This window comes from Sebastes fasciatus, chromosome 1 (genome assembly GCF_043250625.1).
Source record: "Sebastes fasciatus isolate fSebFas1 chromosome 1, fSebFas1.pri, whole genome shotgun sequence".
Classification (NCBI taxonomy): Eukaryota; Metazoa; Chordata; class Actinopteri; order Perciformes; family Sebastidae; genus Sebastes; species Sebastes fasciatus.
This window is the reverse complement of record NC_133795.1, coordinates 30,834,790-30,861,792: the sequence shown is the minus strand read 5'-3', so window position 1 is coordinate 30,861,792 and position 27,003 is coordinate 30,834,790. Positions and strand designations below refer to the sequence as shown.

At 41.3% G+C, this 27,003-nt stretch overlaps 1 protein-coding gene across 1 annotated transcript in view; it reads right to left on the bottom strand.

Moving 5' to 3' along the window:
• kif5ab (kinesin family member 5A, b) overlaps positions 1–27,003 on the bottom strand; it is an 82,531-nt gene that overhangs the window by 11,970 nt on the left and 43,558 nt on the right. The window contains exons 9-23 of the mRNA XM_074642754.1: positions 26,208–26,312; positions 25,201–25,349; positions 23,611–23,759; positions 20,531–20,748; positions 19,678–19,746; positions 18,246–18,452; positions 12,916–13,062; positions 10,597–10,785; positions 9,927–10,044; positions 7,444–7,508; positions 5,416–5,525; positions 3,055–3,156; positions 2,456–2,516; positions 2,271–2,342; positions 1,993–2,097 (exon numbers count right to left, since the gene is read on the bottom strand). Coding sequence (XP_074498855.1) covers positions 1,993–2,097; positions 2,271–2,342; positions 2,456–2,516; positions 3,055–3,156; positions 5,416–5,525; positions 7,444–7,508; positions 9,927–10,044; positions 10,597–10,785; positions 12,916–13,062; positions 18,246–18,452; positions 19,678–19,746; positions 20,531–20,748; positions 23,611–23,759; positions 25,201–25,349; positions 26,208–26,312 — 1,866 coding nt within the window. The remainder of the gene's footprint in view (positions 1–1,992; positions 2,098–2,270; positions 2,343–2,455; positions 2,517–3,054; positions 3,157–5,415; positions 5,526–7,443; positions 7,509–9,926; positions 10,045–10,596; positions 10,786–12,915; positions 13,063–18,245; positions 18,453–19,677; positions 19,747–20,530; positions 20,749–23,610; positions 23,760–25,200; positions 25,350–26,207; positions 26,313–27,003) is intronic.

Genomic DNA, 27,003 nt, shown 5'->3' with positions numbered 1-27,003 from the left:
TATCCCTCTTGAACTGGAACATTTTGTCAGTTAGAGCCAAATAGGTGCAGTGGGGTGAAACAGAAGAGTGTCAAATGTGACCTGATGAGAACATTGTCTATAAAAAGACAGTTTATGCTGCCTTTTATGTTGAAGAAAAAATGCTTAACTACCTGAAATTGAAGGCAAGCTAACCTAAAAAACAGCCTACGAGACGGGACTGATTCCTGGCGCACATGGGAGGAACGGCCACGTAGATCATTGGTTTACGTAGAACAGGGACGCCCAATACTGGTTGGTTTTGGAAAAATGTACATCTGGTTAACCGCCTACCTCCGTCAAAGAGCAGAGCTCAACCATCAGGGACTAGTGGTGCTAATAACATCTCAGTCAGGCAACAAGGAAGACAATTTTCAGTGATGCATCATTTGGTAGTAAGAAAAAAAATATGATTGGCACTGATACACATTTCGAGACAAGACTTAATGCATGTTTCTTCACTTCCATTTTCACCAACAAAACAACCACAAAGTTTGAGTTCTTCAACTAACTACACTCCGAAAAAGTAGGCAATGCTTTAGGTGCAATTTGTGTTAATGACTATTACCATGAAATGTGACAAAAAAACAATCATGTGGCACATAATGTAGAACACAATGTGTTTGCTTCTAGATAATGGTCTTATTCGTTTATGGTTATACTCATGAAGCAAAATGAATATGGAGATTTATTGATTTTAAATTGCTGCTCACAGTGGGGAAATGTAAACGTGAAAAACCAATGACTGAGCACCTTAAACACAGAGAGTCTGCTGCTACGTGATCATGCAAAGTAATCCCCATCCTGCAGAGTTCAAGATCAGAGGGTTTAGCAAACAAGCAATGTTATCTAACAGGCAGAGCAGGCAAATAATTCAGGAGTTCAATAGAAGCACCTGAAGTTTGGCAGTACAAGTTTATTGTTTGGTGGTGAGTCATCTTAAGGTATAAAACCCCCCCCCAAAAAATGGATTTCAAAAGGAGGTAAGTGATATTATAAGCAAAATTGTAACAGTTGTTGTGAGTGTGTGCAGATGGAAAGACAGGCAGGCAATATTATAGCAGTACAAGGGCAGAGAAACTCATCCATAGCCCCAGTGCACTGACCACTGTCTGTGTTTGGAAGTCTTATCACTTTCCACTAGGAGTCTTCTGATTTATGACCATGACTTTCATCTTCCATTCCCAGAGTATCAGCAGGTGGTGGATGGGATGCCGTCTCCCAGCAGCCACTTTAGGATTGGTTTTCTGCCTGACACTCTGCTGCAGTGCAGCTCTCACCAATCAGCCAGCGTGAGTAGATGTACCACTCTGCACAACGTTTAGCACATCAACACGCTGTCCACCACCGCTGTAGTCCATTTAGGAATATTAAAGAAAGATGCGCTGTGTGTGTGTGTGTGTGTGTGTGTGTGTGTGTGTGTGTGTGTGTGTGTGTGTGTGTGTGTGTGTGTGTGTGTGTGTGTGTGTGTGTGTATGTGTGTATGTCTCATCTTTTTTAGCACAAGGTTGCCTTTGAGAGTTTGTGTGCATCAACTAGAGATAGGAGGGGAAAGACTGAGCTAGTTTGCGTGCACCTGCATGATGATTTAATTTGTGTTTTATGCTGTGCGGCTTCTTTTCCCTGAAGCCAACGTGGTTTAACACCTCCTGTTGCTCTGTTTTCAAGGAGACTTTCATGTGAAGTAGTTGGATGATTGATGGTGCTAGCGCTACTTTTGCCCATAGGAGAGCAATGACAAACACACGGCTCTGTATTTTAATTTGGCTCGCTCTTTCTGCCCTCCCCACATATTCTATCAAGCTAAGATGTTTCCGCCTCACTGCTGTGCTCGGCACAGAGATAATCAGAGTCCCAGGCTGAGGGAAACCGTATAATTTGTCCTAATTTTTAAAGATGTGGTGGATGGGTAAAATGTTATTTTGGGTCTCCTTCACTATAATTTATAGTTTTAAATCTGCAGCTCATCGTTACCTGCTTGTGAACTTTTGTAAGCTGGTCCAGGTTGTTTTCGAGAAAGGAAATCTTCTGTTTCTGGGTGATATATCCCCCACTATCATCCTGCTCTATCTGTGCACTCTGTCAACAGAAAAAGCACAGATCTTTTAGCACTGAGGAAACAATGCCATTGCAAATACTGTAGTTCCCAAAAAATCATTTGCATACAGTCTAGGTGAAGCCACTCTACTCTAGATTGTTATATGTGGGGAATTAAAGTTTAAGTGTGTTGTGTTAAGTTGTGTTTGACTTACTTTTCTAACTCGAGCCGTGAGGTCTTGAACGAAAAGCTTGCGTAGGTTGTGCAGGGTGTAGAGCTCACGAGCCTTCAGTATGAAGGGAGAGAGGAAATAGTCGAGTTAAAGCAGTTAGAGAGTATTTAGTGGATCAGTTGTCTCAGAGGGAGCCTAGTGAATCGTGACAGTAAATAATGACTTACAACAGTCTCTTCCAGCCCTTTGAGATCCCTCTTTGACTGCTCGTGTCGCTCATGGAGAAATCTATATATAGACAGATAAAAAAAAAATCAAAATGAACTTCTATTTACCCCTAATGAGTACCGCGTTCTTGCCAGAATAATTCATGAATAAAGAACAAACACAAGCCTAGACCGGCTGCCCCACTCGTGGGCTGTGTCCCATCTGCCATCTGATGCAATACGCTGCAAAGGTCAGTGAAGAGAGAGGTCTACTAGCAGGCAGCTGCCACCTTCTCCCAAAACTCCATAATGGAGATGCAAAGAGGCTTACACAGAAAGAAAGATACCAAGAGAGAAAGAGGCAAAGAGAGATTTAAAAGGGTTAACCTCCAGATCATTTTAGCCATAAACTGTATGACTGTATTACTCCACAGGGAGAGATATACAGTTTACTGTAAATAGGATGACAGAGCTGCAGAGTGAGAGGAAAACAAATAGACAAAGAGACAACAAATGACAGAGAGGAATGGAAGACGTGAATCAAAAGAGGCAGCTCGCCCTCGGGCCGCCATATGGTGAAGTGTTTGAAAGCTGGCCAGGACAGTAAAGCGGAGACTCACGTCAGTTCCTCAAGCTGCCGGCTCTTGTGATGCTCTTGGCTCCTGAGATGTTCAAAGTCACAGTGCAGTTGCTCCAACTCCAGCTGCTGCATCTGGTTACAACTGAAAAAATGAATAATGGCTCACTTAGGGATTCAGTGGATAGGTTCAAAATGAATTTAATGGAAAAACGTGTACCTTGCTTCTCCCTACTAAAGGAAGTCTAAGACTTTAGCGAGTTGTTGAAATACCAAAATGTGAAATAGAATCTCTAATACAAAGGAAGCAATTAGGAAATGAAAGTCAGCTCCACAAAAGCCCATTTGGAATAAAACTTTATTAACTCTCATGTCCTTAAAAATGTTCTATTTAATTTAACTTCAATGCCCATCTTAGAATTTTACTACTATGCCTTCAACTATTTCACAAGAAAAATTATTACAGGACATCAGAGAGGTTTATTAGAGGGTTTTTTAAACTGGTGGAGAAAATGTTATTTAATAGGAGGATTGCTTCTACTGTGATGGGTTTCGTTTTGGACTTAGCTTGACAACCATCTCACTGTCACACGAGAAAAATAAATTGTCTTTCCTGAGTCTGAGGAGTAAGGCTTCAGCTCAGTGGCGTGCCCTGACTTTCAAAGCGACAGGAGCAAAAAATGATGAAGATGCACTGTTTTTGTATCGAGCTAGAGAGCAACACGTCACAATCTGAAAACTAGACCCACTGAAGGGGAAAACAATCAGTTCCACAATATGCAACCAAGGGCTGAAACGCTAACAAAATGCCTGCAGCTAGCTATAAACATCAGATTTCAGCATGTCAAAGGATTATTTTAGCACCCTATGTCTACCAGGGGTGCAGTAGTTGATAAAGTTAGCAAGCTAATATAGTTAGCTAAGCACTTGCAAACATATATAGGCCTACTACAATACGGCATAGCTTTCTGATTCATCTATATTCCACTATAACACGAGTTGCATAATGTCAAAATGCTTTAGCTTAACTTAGAGAAATATAATTAGCCAAAAACTGATATTATTTTGGACAAAATGCTTGCTGCACACGTACTGTAGTCACACAGAGTGTCAGGATCCCACAGTTTTCCCATTCCTCCCGCTGATCCCTCACATCTTATTGGCTCTATCCACTTTCGTCTCCTTTTAAGGCAGTTTTTCAGTTCGGCAGCTTATAAAATCTTAGTTCTGGGTTCTTTACCCTGTTGGTAGTGCATCCCGCCACACAGCAGCTTTTAGGCATTTTTCTGTTGTTTGCTAGCAGATGGAAATGACAAGGAGGCACCTTCATGTAATACAAAGTCAATGGGGCGCGATGAATTGTTTTTGCCTCCGGTGTGGACGGGACCCAGGATGTATTTTTCCCTTTAAGTCACACCCGAGCTGTACTTGCCTGACAGGCATTTTGGCTGACCACAGGGGTACCTGAGTGGCCCAAGTGAATCATCAGGTCAAAGGCATCCCGTTTTTAAATGAATTATTAATTTGAACCATTTTTGATTGTGCTCTCCTTTCCTGATCCTTGAATCAGCACATTTATTGTATACCCAGTATTACTATTCCTGCTCTGCTTCAAGGATCTGAAGGGTCACACTGCTTCTATTACAGATGCTTTCTATTCCGCCGACATCCCTCCATCCATCCATTTACAAGCTGCTTATCCTAATCAGGCCATGCCAGCAGGACAAGCAAAGCAGCCCCAAATGTCTTTTTTCATTCAGGAATTCTCTGCAGCTGCTCCTTGGGTGTCACCACACACTCCTCAGGCCAGCTGGGAAATAGTACTTCAGTCTCGAAAGGGTCTGCCCTGCAGTCTGCTCCCAGACGGTCACGCCTGGCACATCTTCAAAACGAGGCATCTGAAGGGGCATGTTTTCAAGGAGCCCAGTGGCTCTTCACATTGTGGTTCAGCTGCAGCTTGACTCTAAAGTCCTCCCACGCTGCAGTTTCCTCACGTCAACCACCCACACATATTGTTTTCAGCCCCTCTTGCAGTTAGAGCTGAGCTTAGAGTAGAACTCAACTAACTGAGACCACGTATCGACAGTTTTAGCACTTCTATACTGCTTATGAGGGTAGAATTGAATTTCAGATTTGTGCCCACAGACTGCTGACAGAGTGGGTAAGCTGTCTGCTTCTGGAAACATATACGACCTGTATTGTACAGCGCCACATAGTCCAGTCTCAAAGATAAAGTTAAATAGGCCTTTTCCATGATATTTTGATAGTTCTTTATACATGATTGATGCCTCTGCTTCAAAATACTCCTGTACTTCTCATTTTATAGGCCTGTACAAGTTAAGTATTTCTATAAAGCCTGATTTAGTATGTCGGAGAAGGTGAAGAATTACAATGAGGCACTGACTCAGTTAAGTCGTCGATGATCTTCTGCTTCTCATTGATCTCGTCTCGCAGGTGGCCAAGCTGTTTGCTGTGCGACTCACGGTGCGACTCCATCTGCTGCTCCAGAGCCCTCTGAGGTATGGGCAACAAGAGGGGGTGAGAGACATGCATTTATAATGAGAGAGAGCGAGTACCAAGAGGTGGGAACAAAGGGAAAACTAAATGACCAAATAACAAGAGGATAGAATTACACACACCAGTGCACATGTGGACATAGAGGGCCACATGGGCATTAAACACACACACACAGAGCAGGTTGTGTCACACACTGCCACTGAGTATGAAGTGAGACAAGGATAATGAAACTGGTATGTGTCACTCACACAAACACACATACTGACAAAAACTCACAAACGTGCACAAATTCAGCAAGAGCAGATAATTAAAAACAACAAATACTGCCAACCGTGTTTAGCAGCTAAAAACTGCACATGTCGCATGTTTACTTTCAGGCTGGATTATCAGCTGGGCAAAGCGGACAACTGCCCCGGAGCCCCAGACCTCCAGGGGCCTCAAAAACCTTAGCTTCACTGTGTGTCAGTTGCTTTTTGGTAATTTGATTACTTGCAAATTTGTTTGGGAATTTGCACCACTAAAGTACAATATCAATACCAGTACAACATCAACTGGAACCTGCACTACCGTATCTGTAAATGGGCCCTGACAACAAACTAAATATACTTCTAACACCTTTATTATTTCAGATTATATTGTGCTCACTGTAGAACCGCCAACCCATATAAAGGGCAGCTGAGGTGGTTTGGCACTGAAAAAAGGGATGTGGAAGAATTAGGTTTATAAGAAGGAGAAGTGCAAATAAGTGGCAATTACAAAAATTTCACTTAAAGAAAGGACAAAAGTGAAACCTTGGAATTTCAATAAAACGTAATTAACAACCAAACAAAAGAAAGCTGCGGCCTCACAGCAAGCTGCCAATTCCTTTTCCCCTGCCCAGGTACGTAAGTATAGGGTGAACTAAACTGAGCAATCACCAAATTCACACAGAATAATGAACATACAATAAATGCAAGATCTCTGCCGACAGTGGTCAAGTTACTGCCGACATCTCAGTCTATTCTTTGGGCCCCCATCCGTACCAATGAGCTCACCAAACATTATATAATGTAATTTACTGCAATACTATCTTACCTATCTTCCTATATCTTAACTGCTTAGAGGACATGAGGCAAACCTGTTTGCACTTTCCTTGATTGAGCTGCTGAGCAGCTGATCTACTTAAACATCCCAGGCTTAGATATAAAGGAATAGGTCAACATTTGGGTTCGCTTATCCGAGCATAAAGACTGGAAACAGGTAGAACGTGTTAGCCAGGTTTGGTCCAAAGGTAACAAAATCTGCCTACCAGCATATCTGAAGTTCTCTAAATAACACTTTATATCATGATAAAAATGACAAATGACATTTTACAGGTGGTTATGTGTTGGACAGTTTCTTGACTGGGATCTGTTGCTAGGCAACCAGTTAAGACTCCAGGAATTTACTCGTCCCGACCAATAAATAGTCAGACACATAACCCTTCTTGTAAAAGAGAAAAATTATAATTTTTTACACTTTGATTTTGTTCCCTTTGGACTGAGCCACGTTGGCTGTTTCCAGTCTTTATGCTAAGCTAAGCTAACTGGCTGCTGACTCCAGCTTCACATTCATCATTACAGACGTCCAAGTGGCGTGCATCTTTTCATCTAACCATCAGGAATAAAGAAAATAAGCATATTTCCCAAAATGTCAAACTATTCCTTTAAAGAAAAGTTGACAGATTAATTTATAATGCAGAATAACGGTTAGTTGCAGCCGTGGCTCACAAACTAAAAATACTCCTGGTCTGATGTGCAAGCACAGACATAGCATACACACATGAATGCACACTCATGGAGGCAGACAAACGCATCACACCTGCGGTTCGCTGAGTGCTGAGGCGGTCTGAGAAAAGGTCATTACACTAAGTTGCTCTCGCTGTAGTCATGGTTACCTTTATATCACAGGGATCCTGGACAGACGAGTGATTCTCTCCGTTGGTCACCTGTAGCACGCTCTCTGAAAAACAAAAAAAACAAAAATGTAAGAGAACGACAGTGAGAGAAACCAAGACAGAGAGAGAGAGAAAGGAAGAGGAAGAGAAAAGCAGATAAAAGACACTGATGTAGATGATAGAGGTGACAGTGACCCGACTTTGACAGCACAGCAGTACCGCCGCTTCATGTTGACTGCGAGGTCAGCGTGATCCGAGTCATGCCTCCAGCGTAATAATATCTATTATTGAAAATGACAGCTACTGTGTCCCGCTGATGTGATGTGTTGTTAACTCACTGCCGTTCCTGGTGTCTGATGATGAAATTACAAAGCTCTCTACCTGACACAAGGCTGTATGATCAACACCAGATGCAGCACTTTGTATTTATCTACTTCTGTAATGACCGCTTAGCCCGAGTGTGTGGAGTAGGGCCTAAATTGATTTACCTGACCTTAAATCCACTGGTTATTTAATGCAGTTCTGTGGGACTCCTCCGCAAGAATGACTTGCCTTTGGCCTGATTTGTGAATTGTGTCATTGTCCCAGGGGTATCTGCAGTTAGATGGACCTCGCGCAATTTTCAAATGTACCATTAATCTATTCGTGCTGGTGCTGTGAAACGTTTGGGAGCCGAAACAGTCCGTCAGTGTTTACCCTTGCTTTTTCTTGACGGGACAGAAAGGCCTCTGGCACAGACCAAGACTCCCCATTGAAGCAGATAAAATAGTTTTAAGCGGCACTTCCTCCCAGTTCCAGTTCGGTGGAGCTGAAACGCGGCGACATATCTGTTGTCTGTTTTATGTTTTACTTTGTCCTGATGTGATTTTGTTTTCGCTGTGTCAGAGCATTAACCTCATTTTTGACTTTGACATCTCAAGTCAGCAATTAAGCAGGATTTACTATGTAGCTCAATATACATATTGTCCTTCACTGTGCAGTGAGTAAAAATGTCACACGTTAGGAAATCATTATTTATCGCTTCAATCCCTTTAGCACAATGTCATCTTAAAAACGTGTGCTTCTATCGGATAAATATTCTACTTTAAACCTGCAGTAGTTTGGGGATTTATTGAGCAGAAATCTGTTTTGCTGACAGCTTAGATTAGATTTTCTCCTGGAGCCTTGTAAGTTATTTTGCCTGATTTATCAACCATAAATCTGTTGTTTTGCTTGTCTGACCATATTGATATTTCCCTACTTTGCCTGAAAAAATGCTAAACACTTTGTTCGTAGTTAGTTATTTCAATCACGTAAATAAATATCTCAACCTGAGACTGGGGCAAAGACTTTTCTACAGTCCCTGTAAATTTGATATGTGCTGCACTGACCGTGTTTATTCAGTATTGATCCTTGAACCTTGGATTTGGCTAGGTTGTTAGATTTCACCTCAGAAGTTTTGGTTCATATACTCTAACAAACATGCTGCATCCTCAACCTGACTGTGTATTTCAACTTTTCTAAGTATTTCTGAGTAGTACACTGAGGTTATACAGTATATCACTGCCGCTGTTGCTACTTGAGTCACGCTAGCGACGTGGCTCTATGGATGGCAATGTTGGTCAGCTGGTTCACCGCTTTGGTAAAAGAAAGATAAAGAAGATCCGCTGTTATGGCGACTTTGCTTTTTCACGCTGGACCGAACAACTGCCACCCCGGTGTGTGTTTTTAGGTAGCACGCCAGCATCGTGGTAGCAAAAGGGGCGTGACGTTAAACACAACAGCTTCGGCGTCTAGTGTGTGTGTGCGTGCCGGCTATCCCTTTCACACAGACGTCAGCTCGGCTCTGTGACTACACTGCCGCTGAGCCGGCAGCAGAGGTGACAGTGTGAAAAGGGTTAATGAACCCTTGTTTCTTTGGTCACCATGAGGTTGACATTTGTGGTTTCTAGCGAAATGTCTCCACAACTATTGGATGGATTGCCATGAAATTTGGTGCACACATTCATATTCCCCCTCAGGATACATCCTGATCCCTTCACTTTTCATCAAGCTCTATCATCAGATCAAAATTTTAATTTGACCAGTATTTTCCCACCCAGCAAAATTTTGTTGAAAAGACGACGACTATTTAAGGACGTCAATCTACGTACGAATTGGTTTGTGACAAAAAACCTGCAAAACTAACAGCATGGCCATCACATTAAACTAATAAGCTAGTTTGTGTTTAGTGCAAATTAGTGAATCTTAGCATGCTAACACGATAAACTACGATGATGAACATGATTTACCTGCTAAACGTCAGCATGTTAGCATTGTCATTGTGAGTAGGTTGCTTATGTTAGCATTTATCTCAAAGTACCACTGTGCTAAAGTAAAGCCTAAAATAGCAATACACTTTCAGTCTTGTTTGTTGACTGGATGAATATATTGAGAAAGCTACTGTTGTACTTCAATTATGATGGATGTTTTTTTTACTATAATGACATATTACATCAATATACCTTGAGCTTGGAGTTTGGCCAGCTCTTCGCTCAGAGAGTCATAGCTGTCCTCCAGCTTCCTCTTCTTCATCTCCACATTCTGCATGTAGTCCGTTAGCGAGCGGATCTTTACCTCGTGCTGAAAGTCAGAACACAGCGTCTCTCAGATGCAGAAAGTATACTGATGAGCAGAGGACCTTGGCACCAAAGATAAAATACACTTTTTACTCACTGTGAAATGGATATGATCTGCATTGAATATTCATGGTCCTTCATAATTCATCATATTACATTATAATTCAGATTTTAAATACCAAAGATCATAAAACTCACAACATGGTGACGGCTTCAAGCAACCACACCAGCACAAAAATTATGCAATCCTTTAGGAATCAGGACAGTTTGTACAATAAAAGCTTCTGATGTGTTGAGTGACATTTCGAGCACACTAGTCTTCAAAAGAGTAATTAATATCAAACAAAGGCCCACGTTAAGTATTTGAGATGTTAATTAGCCTGATGAAGACGAATGTGCTTCAAACGTCAATCACTCATTTGTGGTGATAATTAATATTTTGCGCTGGGGGTGTCTTATTGTAGATTGTCCTGATTTTTTTCTGCCGGATTGACAGATTAACCAACATTTTTACTACACCAGATGTTTTCAGCTAGTTACTCTATCAGTCCGTCACCTGGGAAACGAGGAGGTGACACGAGGACAGCTCTCTGCCCGTCTCCTCCATCTTGCGGTGGCACTCCATCTGAAGGGTTTCCAGGTGGCGGCAGCGCTTCACCATGGACTTCACCTCTGACTTTATCTTACTGATGTAGAGGCGGGCCACTGTGAACTCCTCCTCGATCGCACCGGTAATCTCCATGGGCTATAGACAAATGAGGTAGAGAGGAGTAAAGACCGTTAACAGCGTAATGGAGACGTTTGATTAAGATTGAGTGAGGACGATTTAAAGACAGCTAGGACCTTAAAGAGGGAGGGAGGAGACTTAGTGACTCTTTCTGACATTTTATATGCACATCCATAAGGTTAATAGCATCATTTAGCAGACGCCGTGACTCAGACGCTCTGCAATAAACAGCTAAGATATATCAGCGGATCTGCCTATTACCTATCCCCAGGTGTTATATTGAAAACTTGATAGTCAAGGGGAAATTCATAAACCGTCAATTATGTATAATGCATGGCCCTACAGCTGGGTCACACACAGCCACAAATACACAGATATTTGTTCTCAATGCTCGTTAAGATTCGTAAATTCCCACAGATGCCAAACATGTCAGGTTGAATTAGAGAGAAACGTGTATAAAATTATGCATAAGACATTTTAAATGTTCCACTCTGTCTTGGGTTTAAATAGTTCACTCAGTGCACGTGTGATAAAGCTTTAGTGAAGCTTTGGAACAATTTGACATTTGCTGTGCAGTGTGAACGTTTGAACCCTGATCTGTTTTTGCTGAGCTTTCTTTCCCTTCATTTACAGGCTAAATGTCTTAGCCAGGCACTCTGTATATTGTTATTTACAGAATTAGTTAGGATATGCAGTACAGTATGTCATAATTATGGCATGTGAGTGGACCTATGAATGTTGCAAGACAGTGGTTTCCAATCGTTTTTATGTGTCGTACACCCACGATGAGCTCAATTTGTCCAAGTACCCACCGGGGTACAATTAACCTTGGCTGGGAAGGAGTTGTGGGACATGTTTTATAAGAAGAAAAAAAAGGTTTTACAGAATTTTAAATTGTTTGGTTTTCTGCCTATATGTCCATGGGTTTCAACACAGAAAAAAAATAAATAGCTATATATTCTGTGCATGACTAGATAAAGGAGAGTGTCAGTGGGTTCATGGTAGGGGTGGGCGATATATCGAATATACCCGTGTCTTGCGGCTTGTTCTACATGGGATGTGGTAAATGACAGAGCATAAATAATGTCATTTTTTAAGTTGCCAGCATGAGACTCGCTTTGGCGTTTTGCTTCTCCCACGGCTCTTTCCCTCCCACAGACAGACTCCTGTGTGTGTGTGTGTGTGGCGTATGAGGATGGATGTGCGTATGGGGCTTGTGTTTTTGTATCTGGAAGGAAGCAGGGAACCAGGAAAGAGCCTGCGGAGTGAGAGTAGTGAAGCACCAAAGCAAGTTTATATGTGTTTTTGTCGGAAAAGGTGATGAAGATACCAGCCTCCTCTTAAAAAAAAGACGCTACCACTTTTAATATGTGGCGGTACTGAGTGGCAGCTGCCACACTTACTCACCACGGTCTTTGAACATATGAGACATGAATAGCATCATGTCAGAAGATTTACAATGCATTCAATTGGTCTGAGTTTTCCTGAGCCGCTAAATCAGTGCCGTAAAGGCTGGAAAAAATCGGTTATAGGTCCGATATATATCATATAATGCGATATAGCCTAAAAATATTGAGATATTATTTATAAGTCATTTCGCTCAGACCTAGTTCATGGCTAAAGAACCATGTTAACAGGACATTCCCAGCCTCAGTAGTCAAAAAATTTACTTGTATTAAAGAAATATATACTCTTCATGGCATTTGAGTAAATGTAAGCAGTCAGTTAAGCGTGGGCTACGCCTTGTTTTTTAACCTAATAGGATTTGTACCACCATCTGCGCCATGGAAAGATATTTGATAGGATCTGAACTCATAAGTAATGCCTATTTAATATGATTTTAAGCTTATGTATGGACAATAATTCTCTGACATGGCGTGTTCACTGGAAAGAATAAGATGCACTGATTCCATGAGTATGTGTATGACATCTGTTACTCTAGGTATTTACTCTAATATGAGAAGACACTTTGGGGAATATGGGATTTCAAATGTTTAAGTAGAGCAGTTTGAAACAGTGAGAAATATTATAAACTGCATACGCTTGTTATTAAATGTCTCATCTTTTGACCCAGATGCTGTTTCTTTTTAAACATCTCTGGTAAGTGAATACAAACGTCTCCAAGCCGGCATTTTGCGTCCCACTCACCAGTTTGATGTCCCTGTTTCCAACGATGGTGCTGAACTCACTCAGGTCCCTCATCAGCGCACTGAGAATCTCAGCAATGCGTTTCCTTTGGTGGCTGCTCACTTCCTGGATACGGGACAGCTCCGCCTCTAAAGCCATGAGGTGAGCCTGTGGGAGGAGAGGAGTGAAACGAGGGAGTGAACACAGAGAAAGATGAGAAAAAATGGAGTTCAGGAAAAAAAAGATGACCGAGAGAAGAGGGGAATATCTGTAAATTGTGTAGAAGATTGAGAGAGGGGCGGGTTAAGAGTCCTTTAACCTGCAAGCACACGCAGCTGCGAGACATACGTTAACCCCTGACCTCACTCTCATCCAAGAAATCCATGTAGCAAAAACATAATGGCCGCTAAATTACAAATCGATAAACTACTGAGATAGGGGCTGATGGCATTGGCGCTGGATGAAAGGATCTGGGAGGGTGAGTGATGGAGCTTCATTTTGTTCAGCAGGCAGCTTCTAAACAATGCTGTAAACCCAATGGCTCCAACACAATGAAACCATTTGGATTCAATCGATACTGTACTGCTCTAATGAAAATGACATGAAAGAAGGAGTGGAGCAGTTTGTCTAACTTGTAAGGGAATTCTTTGATCATGCCAAACTGTGCGTCAATGTTTTAACATGATGAACATGAAACACATGACTGAGACCCAGCAAACCGTTGTTGTTGTTCAGGGTCGTGGCCAGGATTTTAAAGGTAAAGAGTCCAACCTCATCAGCACTAAGACATTTTTCACCCGCCATAAAAAAACCTTTTCCTTCAAATTACAATTCATTTAACTGTCCAATTACTATATATAAGGCTTTGTAAATCATTATAATGGCTTCTCCACAGTGCCAGGATATATCCAGGTGGAGAAATCCCTTTTTTGATAGTATTTTATTTAGCCTAGAAATGGCTAATAAATTATATTTTGTCTAAAAGAAATATTAAAATCAGCCTTCAAAACCCACCATACTTAATTTGTGTGTAATTACAGAATGTAAAATTTCCTTATCAAGTTGTCTAAACCCACAGTTTTCCAAAAATAATATAATCTTTTTTGGCACGAGTCTGTTTCCATAGTGGTGGTGAACAGAAAGAAATGTGTTTTTTAATGGCGCATTTTAGGTTATTGCTGCCATGGATCACTAGTCAATTAAAAGCCCCATTAACCACCTTGTTAAATACAGTAACATTTACTCTTTTATCAACCTACTCCATCTTCATTAACTTCAAGCCCCGTGAACAGTTTCCAGGTCATTTCCCATGTCAAAACATTGACTTAGCACAAAAGGTAATAAATAATTAACTGAAATCAATCCTTTCATGAGCAAGTAAAAGGAAGGGAGACGAGAGGTTAATGAAAAAAGCTCAATGAAGTGGAAGAAAGATTTATGAAGAGATGTGGAAGAAAAGAGATGGTTTGTTGAATGATGAATGGAGTTAATCATAATGATAGAGAGGAGCTTAAGTGGACGGATGGATGAATGACGGTGCTTAAAGGAGCAGATGAATGGCAGCGACAGTGAGCAATGGCATGGCCTTCTGCAGAAGAAGAGAGAGCTTCCACTGAAAGCAGAGATGAAGAGAAAGTGGGATGAAGACAGTGATGAATGTGCTCCATTGCACCATTTTTCTAGGTCAATGCCGCTCCATTTCGACTGTAGATATGGAAAAAGATTTAAGCGGCAACAGTGCGCATTAGCATAACAGCTGCGATGCAAAAAGTGTAGAATTGGTGATAAAGAGTTAGGGGGGGATGGAGCTGGAAAAGGCCCTGAGAGGCTGGAATAATGGGATTTTTTATAAATCACTGTATGGTTTCTTGTATTCAGTTTCACATGTTGTCAGACTGCCAGGCAGCGTCCCAGAGAAGACGTCATGTCAGGTGAGAGGTCAGGGCAGAACAGGCTGAAACATCTACAGAGAAGTCATACTAAGTGAGATCACAGAGTACAGAAAAGAGGTTTCAGCTGGCGTTTGCAGACTAAACTGTGCAGTGAGTAGTTACATTGTCAGCTCCTTTTATCAATTTCTGAACCAGCTTCTGAGAGAGACAGAGAGGGAGGAGAGGACACCGTAGCAGATTGTAAAACGGTGTATGAAATATTGAACAGGTTTTAAGAAGGTGAATAATGGTCCACTGAGCCAGTCACAATAAATTCATTAACGCCTGACCAGCTCTGCCAATGGGCTTTTCTTTGCTGTGCACAAAGATTCAGCCGCATTTTAACCTTTAAAATCATCAATTCACACTGTAAGTAGATCTGTACTATTTCAAAGCTGTGCTCTCTCTGATGAACTCATCCCACATTTTAAAGCCCCTGAAAACACGGCTTGTTTTCAGATCTGTGATTTTGCGAGGGAAAACTTCTGTGACTTCCTCCTAAAACTCTGCTAGATAATATACTGGAGACAAGTGCTGCGGCGCCAGAATGAGTTTTGAAGTGGGGGGCATCCAGCTTTGGATGACATAATATAGTGTTTTCCACAGGACTTTGTGAGACTGTGGTGGGTGGACTTTGGACCCTCTAGGGGGGTCTGGGGGTATGCTCCCCCGGAAGAAGGTTTTGTACATTTTAAAGTTAAATGCGTCAATCTGGAGCACTTTGAGAGCAAAATTAAGAGGCTAGATCTATAGAGAACTCTGTGCACTAGTAAACAATTTAATCAGATGGGGGTTCGCATTTCAAGACGGGTTGGGTGGGCTACAAAACTCATGGTCAGAGCTGTGAGCCACTTTCACCTTGGGCCGTTCCATGACGACTGCGCGGACCCAAACGGTTGACAAGTGTAAAAAAATGTCGGTTCATTATGAAACTGTAGCGGGCTTGATGTAAGAACACTTTGATTTCATTTGAATTAAACTATACAATGATTGATTAGGATTGGATAAAGGTCCAACATGTTGGACGCCACATAGACATTATCAGCAACTTTCTACCTGGATTAGATTTTACCAGGGGACAAAAAGTCTCTTTGTCCCCCCTACTGTATTCCGGTGCTATTGGACCAGTGTCCACAAAATTGAGGTCGGTTCCCATCTATATCTCAAGATCTAATAGGAAGACAGCAGGAGGTGAATGATTTAGATTATGAGTTTCAAGATGGATGAGTTTTAGACAGAATCCACTCCTCCTCCATCTGCGCCCGTCAGTCTTATCCAACTTAAGCTCATCATTGAATATACAACTGGATCAAGGTCAGGCTGTCTAAAATTAATCCTGACATCGTCACATCGACCCTTTATGTGATGGATGCAAGCAGGCTCCAGCTATGACTCTATTTCTAAAGCATTTAGAAAGAGCCGAACGGTTGATTCTTAAGGGCTGGAGGTCTACTCAACCGCCTTCTCATATACACTGGATGAGAGATTAAATGAGTTGCTTGCATCTTTAAAAGATTAGGTACACACAGCAAAGCAAGGCAGAGAAATTTCATTTTATTTGGGACCCATTTATTTCTCTTTTCTCTCTCTGTGCCGGCGAGCACACTCCTCTACTAAATCCTCAAGTTTGACCTGCTCTCGACTATCCCCATGAACCCAACCTCATACCAACACCCAGAGATATTGCCTCTGGTAGAAAATAAATACTATGCCTATGTAGGATCCCACCATTCATACTAGGAATCTGACTGAGAGAAAAAGTTTTCAGGGCATTTAAGTCCTCATGAATTCAAAACTAAAACAGCCTCAGACATCACTAATTGAAAGTGCAGTTAAGACTTTTCAAAGCCTCAAAACCTGACATGAATATTTCTGCTGCTATAGACATTCAATGAAAGGATCGTTTTAATAATAGCGGAATATCATTAATAATTTAATTCGACAGGCTTTTGCAGATAAACTATGCCAGATTTAATGAACCGCAATTCAATCTTTGTCAACATTGAATGCATGTGAACAAGCTATTCAGTGAAAATCACGGCCTCTGAAGTGACTTTGAGATTACTTTGAGTACCGACCTTAAAGCTGAAGTAGGCGAGATTGGAGCAAATATGATTAAAAAAAAGTTATTTTAAGAAAACGGTTGCTATATCGTGACAGTAGTACATGAAACGGGTAACCTGAATAAAACATGTGCCTGTGTGTCCTCCGGCGCTCCTAACGGCATCTGTAAGATTTCACAGACCGGAGTAAAACAACCAGTCAGAGCTGATCTGGGATCCGCTGTCCAGCAACCGTCTATGAGAGCCGGCTGCCAATCACTCGCAAACCCCGAACAGTCAAACTAGGCAGCGCTGATCAAATATGAATCAATATTCTGTTACGTTAATGCCTATTTCTCTCCTCAGATGTTTTCAGAATCATCCTGTAGTGTACTGTTTAGCTGTAAAATGAGAAGGTTTGTGACCAAGCAGCCATGTTGAGATCTCTTCAGGGAATACCAAACACCGCTCACATGACCGGAGCACAGCCAATAGGAACGCTCTCTCAATGAAATGACCTGTGATTGGTCAAAGTCTCCCATCACAGGCTAAATTTTCTAAAGCCTGAAAACAGAGCCATGAGGAGGTGCAGAAGTCTAGTTATCTCTCAGAGCACTTGAATTACAATATGCTGAAAGGTTATTATGGAATTTTAGCCCAATGATGCCACAAATATACTGCCTACTGACACTTTAATCAGGAAAAGTCAGACTTGTGCTCTTGGTAGCTGCAGTTTTTAACGGTTCATTTGGGGTCGTATTGCGAAACAACCAGCCACGTCTCATGAAAATTAATTACTTCACAGCTTTTGCTTTTGCTGGCAGTGAGTCTGAGAGTGAATACAAGGTCGAGCTAAAGAAACACCAGTGTCAATATCTGTGACTTTATGCCAAGTTGTTGATTAATGTCTAGACTGAGTTTCCGTCTTTCCACTCTTTATATACATATATTTCGTTCTAATACTATTCATTTTCCTTACATGCATCGGTTCATGGCTGCAGGCTGCACAATTTATCAGAATTTCCTCTCTTTTCTTTCGTTTCACGCAGCTCTATAATGTTACTCATTATCTCTCGAATTGCATTTTGAACCGGTGGTTCTACATATTCTTTAGGGACAGGGACTTTAATGGATAGATTGTCTTATACCTAAATGCTCCTTTTCTCTTTTATTTCTAAATGTGCATTCCTACTATATACAGTATATATACCCCAGCACAGTCCACGCCTTTATCACCTAATGCTTCTCTGTCGCTGCCTCTTTGTTTATCTTTTTCTCTTCATCACTCTCTCTCTTTTTCCCAGTTCGACCATTTATAGCTGCAATGTTTTTTCACCTCAATGTCATAACACTGAGCCTGCAGGGAGCCAAAACCCACCATTTTCTTTGCGAGCTCCTCAGCCAGCAGCTTGTTCTTCACGCTCTTCTCCTCGACCTCCAAGCTCTTCTGGTCGTAGTTGACTGCCAGCTCCTCCAGGGCCTGGAGTACCTCCTTCACCTCGGCCTTAGAGGATTCATTCTCCGTCTGCAGCCTGCCGAGCTCCGACTGCACCTTCTCGCTGTCCCCCCTGGATGATGCTAACAGCTGAGGGACACAGACATCCAACAACTTAATATAAACTGTAAATAAAGGAAAGATTTGATTTAAAAAGGGAACAGGGAAAATCAACTGTACGGGAGCACCGTGTACACCTAGCAGCGTCTTCATTATTCACCAGGCAGAGCTGCTGTGTTTTAATAAAACATAATTGTGTTGTTTATCTTGTTCTCTAGGTAATAACAGATAGGCCTGTGTACAAAACGTTTTACAAAATACAGTTGCAATTTCACAGATAAAACACATTTTAAAAATTCATCTTAGGCTATCACTTGACACTGTAAGATATTACTTTGCCAGCATGCTGTTTGCTGCTGCAGCCCACTGTGGGCCATTTTACTGAATGGATGTCATTAAATGTAGACGTTGCTCTACCCAGGGTGCCTGCGTGTTAGCACTGTAGCGTACAAACACTGCTTGGCCAAATGGATGTAAAATCATGTTACTGTACACAAAGATACGGTTGGGTAGTTACCATTATGTCAGCTCAACACGCAGAAGGCCCATTTCGGGATATGAATGAACTAATTTAGCAAATGTGGAGTCTTTCTCTTGGCAGTGTACTACATGCTAAAGCTTAGTTCAGGCTGTTTAGCCCTCTGGTTTCGCCACTGTTATGAATACATGCTGTAAATACTGTTCGTAATTGCATTTTAATGGAGCCTTTTAATTGTTGTTCTTCCCACAGGTAGCACATATTGGCACACACACCTGTTTATTGTAGATGTATGTGAGAAAAGGACTGTAAGCTATTTTCTACTACATAAAAGGTCTCTACATTCACAAAGATGGTGGAGACATGCTCATCCACAGCAAGTTTAAATTACAGGTGTGATAATTAAAGACCGTTTGTTTGTTTGCTTACCAGCTACAATGTTAACGGTGTCAACTAAAATAGGCATCAATGGTATTTCCTTTCTCGCACTTCATCAGTCTTTGTATTGATCCTTCCCGCCAATATTCTTTGTCTGAGCAGCCACTGAAACCTACTCTATTATAAACTGCTGTTAACCTGCAAATACACGTACAATTAAACAATAATGCTTTATGTTGTTCAAGTGCTTTCTGGCACCTGAAAAGTCTTTTCTCATCCGTCTCAAGGGCGAGATCATAAACCTCTCGCGGCTGAGTTCTATTCAAAGTGTGGTATTGATTGCCACATGCAGCCTAGCGTGAGCCGTTTAACAAAGGATGTAAAACTAAAGTATTTTACCTCCTCCTGGTCGAGCATCTGCTCCTTCAGTTTCTCCACCATCTGGCTCTGATGGTTGATCTCATCATCCTTCAGAGGCAAAGAGACAAATGGAGTGGAAACAATTAAGTTACAGTGTTATTTACTACACACACTGGTACAGTACGGATACTTTATACACTGCTATCTTGTGTACTTTGGGTTTCATGTCCAATGAAAAATTACAATTCAAAAAGCAGTTATTTGATGGTCTGTAGTCAACTGATCATGCATCACCAAAATGGAAAAAGCAAGCTCCCTCAACGCTATCTTCAACACTGCATGTAATGAAAACAAAATGCTGCAGGTATGTGTCACAAAATATCCTGCATCACGTCTAGTATAGGTGGTGTACCACATGCTGGGAAGTGGAGAAAGAAAATGTATGCATCTCCATGGATTGCCCTGTACAATATGTGCAACACACCTAGATATGCCTGCATGTGTGTGCCTGCAAATGTCAGAGTCTTTTATTATACTGATAAAAACAAGGCTTTTTTTTGCATTAATACACAACTGACTGCATATTTAATGGAATACACGATAAAACACTGTGGAGCACAGCATACATGAGCATAGATGATGTGTTGAATAAATGCAAGCTTTAATGCTTTCCAATGTAGAACATTACTATTTCCCCAATGATTTATTCCTAAGAGTGACTACATTAGTCGCTATTATGTGAATGATCCTGAATTCATGCATATGAATAATACATGTATGATATACTGCTTGTGTTCATGTGAGCATACCATTACAAAAATCTCATCCATCGTGTGCACACAGCTCTTCATTAATGCACACAAATGGTCCTGATGTTGCATCCATTCATCACCTTATCATCCAGCTGCTTGTAAAGCTTGCGGATCTCCTCCTCGTACTTCTGCCGCTCCTCCGCAGAGATGTGAACCACAATGGAGGAGGCGATTGAGCAGGGGCTGCAGGGGCTGCAGGGGCTGCAGATGTCGAGAAGCGGCTCCTCAGATTCGGGAGGCACCAGGGGGACGTCCTCCGATCCTGGGCTCGGATGATTCAACTCACCAACATCCTCACCTAGAGACGAGAGATAAAATATAATATTTTTTTGTAAATGTGTTGTTCTTACAGTATCTCTGGCAAATCCTCCACTATGGATTAATGCACAAAACAAGGGATTAGTGGGCAAATCTTCAGCATATTTCCTTTCCTTACTCCTACCTGAATACATTTAAATCTCAGGTTTGAGATATTTCTGCGCCATAAATGAGCTTCATGTTCTACGGACTCAACAGTAGTACAAAAAAAAACCTTCGTAACATTAAAATGTCAGTTGTCTTTTGTGGTTCAGACATAAGACACAAAAAAAAGGAGAGGAGCTGGTGAATTCAGAAAAGTGAGACAATTCATTATGCTAATTGTGCAAAAAGGACAGGCACTTAATGCCATGATGAGCACAGAACAATACTTGGACTGACAGCTACTCTGGATTGTAATGCGTTGTAATTGTAATGCTCTTCCCCAGGCAGCATCAAGAGCTTTACGCTGAACCGTTTGAGAAGCTTTCTTCCACTGACTCTTGCGTGACTCCAGTGTTTCACAGCACTTTCACAACTGATAGAATGTAGCTGGAAAGAAGAGGATCAATTGGGAAATTGAGTGGCTAGGTCAAATGAATCCATAGTTAAGACAATACACCTAGCTTTCACAAATTAGGTCTTCTTGTTGCAGGTGTGCTAATCAATTAAAGACAGCTGCCTGGTTCAATGCAACAAAAACCTGAAAACACATGATTGTATACTTATAGAAGATCTCTACTCTAGACAGTAGAGAGTGGACATGGGGGGGAGTTTACTGTATGAGACAGCTGTTCCTGTCTTTGGGGCATCCTTGACTTAAGAGTCGAGTAATGTGGTACAAGATGGAGGTCAACCGCATTCGTCTGAGGGAGTTTCTGGCCGGAGGTGGGCAACGATATAGGGAGCAGGAAATGGGGGGGATGAGGGCAATGATGTTGTCAAAATGATCCATTAGGGAATTAAAAGTAGTAAATTGTGAGACAGTATGTACAGGAAGAGAGTGGAGGGAGAGGTTTGTGTGGTTTGTGATGTGTGTGAGAAGGAGAGTAACTGAGAGGGATGAAGCCATAAAAGGAATAATTATCACTGATAGGTGCTCAATAAAGATGTGTTAGAGCGTTTTTAAAATTCAGGTCAAGAACCGAGGGAATTATCTTCCAGAGAGACATCGGACAGGATCCATTACACGGCTTGAATGTCAACCGATCACTACCACTGAGTGCACTGACATTTGAATTGACGTACCGTACAACCCAGCAGGAGCGGATGCCTCGAAATGTGTGTGTGCATTTAATTAGGAGTGAATGTGTCAGTACTTAATGTGCTTGTGTTTTTGCATGTGCACTGACACATGGGTGTGTTTGTGTGTGTGCTGACATGGGAGACTTTACGCCTTCTATGTCGATGTGATTAGGTCTCGTCGCCATGAGGATTACTAATACATAAGAATTCATAAAACATAAAGCCTCCAGCGTTTCGTGTCTTCAGTACGATGAGAGGGGAATCCAATTATACAAAGTGTAAAAGTCTGAATAATATTATAAAGAAGTAGCCAGAAAGGGATTTTTAAGTGTTTTGGGCACAAGTCCAGTAAGTCTGTTTGGCTGCACCGCTCCCATATCTCCACTGGCATGTTTTCAGATAATATCAAGTGAGGTTAAATTTGCACTTTACGTGGCCTGAAAAATAATGTCTGCAGGCTGGCAACATTTTCAGTCCTGTTAGAAAGTGTTCTTCCATGCATGAAAAGGGAACAAGAACTATGTTCAGAGATTTTTCTACATTTCTAGTCTTTTACTGAATAGGAAGCTGATCTTTTCACCATATTTCACCACCGTCATTAAAACAATTATTTAGGGTCCCGGTTGATGATCATTTTCTTAAAGCTGTACCTAATTTAATAGTCATTTAATACAGTAATTTAACAACACTAAGTCAATATCCACATTACATCTCTGTGAGTCTGTACTTAAGTGCAGCTTTGCTTTGTTTTGAGATAAATGCTAACATCATCATGGTAACATGCTCACAGTGACCATGCCAACATGCTGATGCTTAGCAGGTATAATGTTTACCATGCTCACTATCTCAGTTTAGTGTGTTAGCCTGCTATTATTTGCTAAAGCAAAAGCAATAATTACAAACTACAGCTGAGGATGATGGTAATAAGTTGCATGTTATTACTCTGGCAGATATTTGGTCATAAACCAAAGTATTGGACAAATAAAAACTAGAATAACTGCCTGGTGGTTATATGCCTCCTAAAACCTAAAACAAGTCAAGTTGCCGTTTACATCCATGTCTGTTCAAAATGTCATCACTTCATAATTTTATCCTGTTAGACATTTGTGCAAAATTGTCATAATTAGCATATGAATTGTTGACTTAAGGCCAAAAACGTGTTTTGTGAGGTCACAGTTACCTTAACCTTTGACCATCAAATTCTAATCAGTTCATCCTTGAGTCTAAGTGGACGTTTGTGTCAAATTTAAAGAAATTCCCTCAAGACAATCTTGAGATATCACGTTCACGAGAATAGGATGGATGGATGTACGGACAACCTGAAAACATAACGCCTCCAGCCATAGATGCATGAAGGCATAACAAAATCCCCTGACAGCGCAAGACAAAATGAGTACAAAACAACCTGAGGCGGACATGAATGTGTGTACTAAGTTGAATGGTAATCCATCCAGTAGTCGTTGAGATATTTCAGTCTGCTTGTGTGGCTAAAAATATACAAAAAGTACTATTAATGTCAAAATGCCTGGGCAAAAGTTTTCACATTTCTTCCCTGGAAGAAGACTTAGATATTCCATGTTTTGGTGAGCTGCCAGCGTGATATTGGTGCGAGTATTACCGTTCCTCCAGCGGTTCAGCTCAGCCTCCAGTCTTTGAACAGTCTCCTTCAATGACCTGTTCTTCTCCTTTTCCTTTTCGTACTTCTTCTTCCACTGCTCTGCTGTGAGCTCCAGGTTCACCGATACAGTATTTCTGATGGTCTTGGCTCTAATTGGAGGGATGCATGGAGACACATAGAAAGAGCAGAAGAAGAAAGGAAGGGAAGGGAACAGCGTGAGGGGAGGAAGGTGAGAGGAAAATATATAGAAAAGAGAGGAAAAAAAGAAAGTGTGAGAGAACAGAGGAACTGTCAACAAGGGTATTTCAGCCCTGGCTGCTCAATGAAAATGGGCTTGCATCTCATTAATTGGTATGCAAATTGGGTTTCTGCCAACTGTGTTTGATGGTGCATGTAGGGAGAGGGCGGTATACGGAGGCAAGAAATCAAAACGTAAAAACCCTTCAGACCTCTTGAAACATATTCCCATCAACACATAGCAATCATACAGTTCATAAGAGGATACGAGTACAGTATGTGACTATAAATTATTGAGCAATTATGACGCAAATGAGTGGCGTCACAGAGAGCTGAAACATTCATGATGCCGCACCCACAGCACTCAGCTCCGGCTGTGAAATTCACATCGGTTAATTTCACACACCAGTAAGAAAACACTGTTGTCCTCATTCATTTATTCACTGATATTAGCGCGACAAACAGCCCTACATAAAGTTGTCTCATCACATCAGAATTTAGTTAACGCTTTATTTGGATAGTGAAATGCTGATAATCAAACATCGGGAGACAAAGCTGCTGATGTTGAACAAAGTGGTAATGGTTAATTTATGCACTGCATCTATGCACAATGTACCCAGATCCACAGCCCGACCATAGACCTGCACAGTGCACACAAACCTGCACATTTGTGGACCTTTTTCTGAGACAATATAGTCACTTGATATGTTGATAACACTGAAATATCCAAATACAGTGTGTCAAATATTTATCTAATATCATGGCATAGTATTTGTTCAGCCGTATTGATTTTAAGAGAGAGATTAATCATGGTGTTTAACAGCTACTGTGGCTGACAGAGGGAGATAAGAGACCGAATCTTCTGTTCAGTAAAATTCAAATGTCTGCTGTGGATTCTGTCACTCCCGTTGCTCGGTCATGCATTATTTATTTCAACCAACAACACTCTTGTGTCAGTCACTATTCAAGAAGGAATTTATTGGTAGAGAGGGAAAAGGCTAGAGATGGATAAGGACGCTTTCTATCTGTGAGTTTCTTTGAGCTGACCATGAGCAATAAGAATGGAGAGCTGGCAATCAAACCAAATCTCTGCTTTTCCGAGTGCAGCTTACCCTTAAGACTACAAAAAAAGCTCTTTAAGCATTCCCGGCACGATCAGAAACCACACACAAACCCTGCCTCCAAAGCAAAGCGCGGGTCGTCAAAAGCAAAGTTGGAGGCAGTAATATGTGAACGGCATATCTGAGCTGAACACATTTCAGCAGAAAAACATCCCCCCAACAGCTGCAGCTCAGCTCAGACAGACATGCACAATGCAGCAGCCCATGGCTACTTAACATGGAAGCATGTTACCGTTGGCCAAACATCAAGGTGGATTTGGTCTCTGCGTCATTGTAGCTGGAGGGAGAGCAACAGATGAACATGGTGGTGCGGCAGTTCCCTCCCAGCGAGTCCTGTAAGATGCGAGTCATTTTGCTGTCACGGTACGGCACATGAGATTTCTACAAAGACATAAAGAGAGGAAGGAAGAAAGGCGTAAAAAAGAAAAGACAGATAGAAAAGGATTAGAAGACTGTGAAAGACTTTCTGAATGGCTGAGCCACAAAACTAAAAATAAGTGTTGTGAGCATCACTTCATAACAAAGAGAGAAGAGGTTTCTCTCCATCTGCCGCATCATTCACAGTATTACCTTTTTAACCTATGAAACACATTCAAAAAGACTGTGTCCTTGAATGAATGCCGGTAGCTTTATGAAAGATTTGTGAGGCATTTACAGTCTGCGAGCCTCTCCATTAGGCTTATGAGGTAAGAGATGGTGAATATTTTAATTACGATGATGGAGTTTGGAAGGACTAGAGTGGACATAGGGCATCGAGTGGGGGGAATTTGTTGGTTGAACTTGGTGAAACAAGTTACCAAATGTAGCAGCGTTATGGATTATGGAAGAGGGGGACAGACTACTAGCTAACATGTCACTGCAGCTTTCATCCAATCCTGCTGCAAGACAAGAATGTCAATATGGGAGGATTATGCTAAACCCCTCTCTCTAAGAGCAGTATCGATCTTCTCATAGGTAGCAGATAAGCATATTTCCGAAAATGTCGAACTATTCCTTTAAGGTAGATAAGGGTATGGGCGTAACTCCTAGGAATACTGGGCTGATTCAATGTGCCTGTGAGTTACGGTGAAGACATTTAGATTGTTCTAATCTAATTTATTGCAGCCTAGACTCTATTATGGAAAACATATTGTTTTGGCAGCAAGTTATATTTCAAAAACAAACAATTATTAAGACAAGCCTTAGGCAGCTACGGTGCTCTAGAGGCCTGATAGATAACAAAGACGGCAGAGATTGTACCGTTGCCTCGGCCAAGGCTGAGATGACGTTCCCCAGGGCCGACAGAGACCTGTTGATGTTCTTGGCCTCATCCAGCACTGCTCCCTCTGCACCTGTCTTACTGACCTGACACAGATACACACACGTAGGAGGAATAGTTTATAATGTGCATTATCAGCATAGAAATCAGTGGGGAAACCGTGTTTTTTTACCTGTAATGCTTTATTTTACAGGTCCTATAAACACATTGATCTGTAACTGTAAATTCATAAGAAGGTTCCTGGAAATAACTATGCAATCTGGTACTGCTTATAGAGAAAATGCAAAGTGTTCAGTTGGTAAATCTCCAAATAATCAATTATAATTAATTGCAAGCTTAACCAAGAGAGTCTTTTAATCAGTGCACAGCAGTTAGTTGAGCATGCAAAAATGTGAAAATTGTGTACAGTCAAGCATACAATTACTTTATCTGGTGAAGTAAAATCATCTGGAAATCCACAATCACATATAAACTCAACACAACCTAGTGAACTCAAATAACCGTCTCAATTTTTTCTGAATTTTCCCGATAATGAGTACCAAAACAACATATTTCTTTTTGGGAAATAGAAGGAAGGAAGGAAATGACAAAAACAGAAGGTGTTTGAGGAGCCAGACATACTTCAATAGGAAAGTCACACCATATTGTGTCACAATCGTCATGGGATACAATTATTTACAGCGAGATAATGAGGAGCTTAATTATAGAGAAGAGCAAGTTGTCCTATCAAAGTCGTCTGTGGAGCGTGCACCAGCGTGCTGTTCAGTCAATACTATC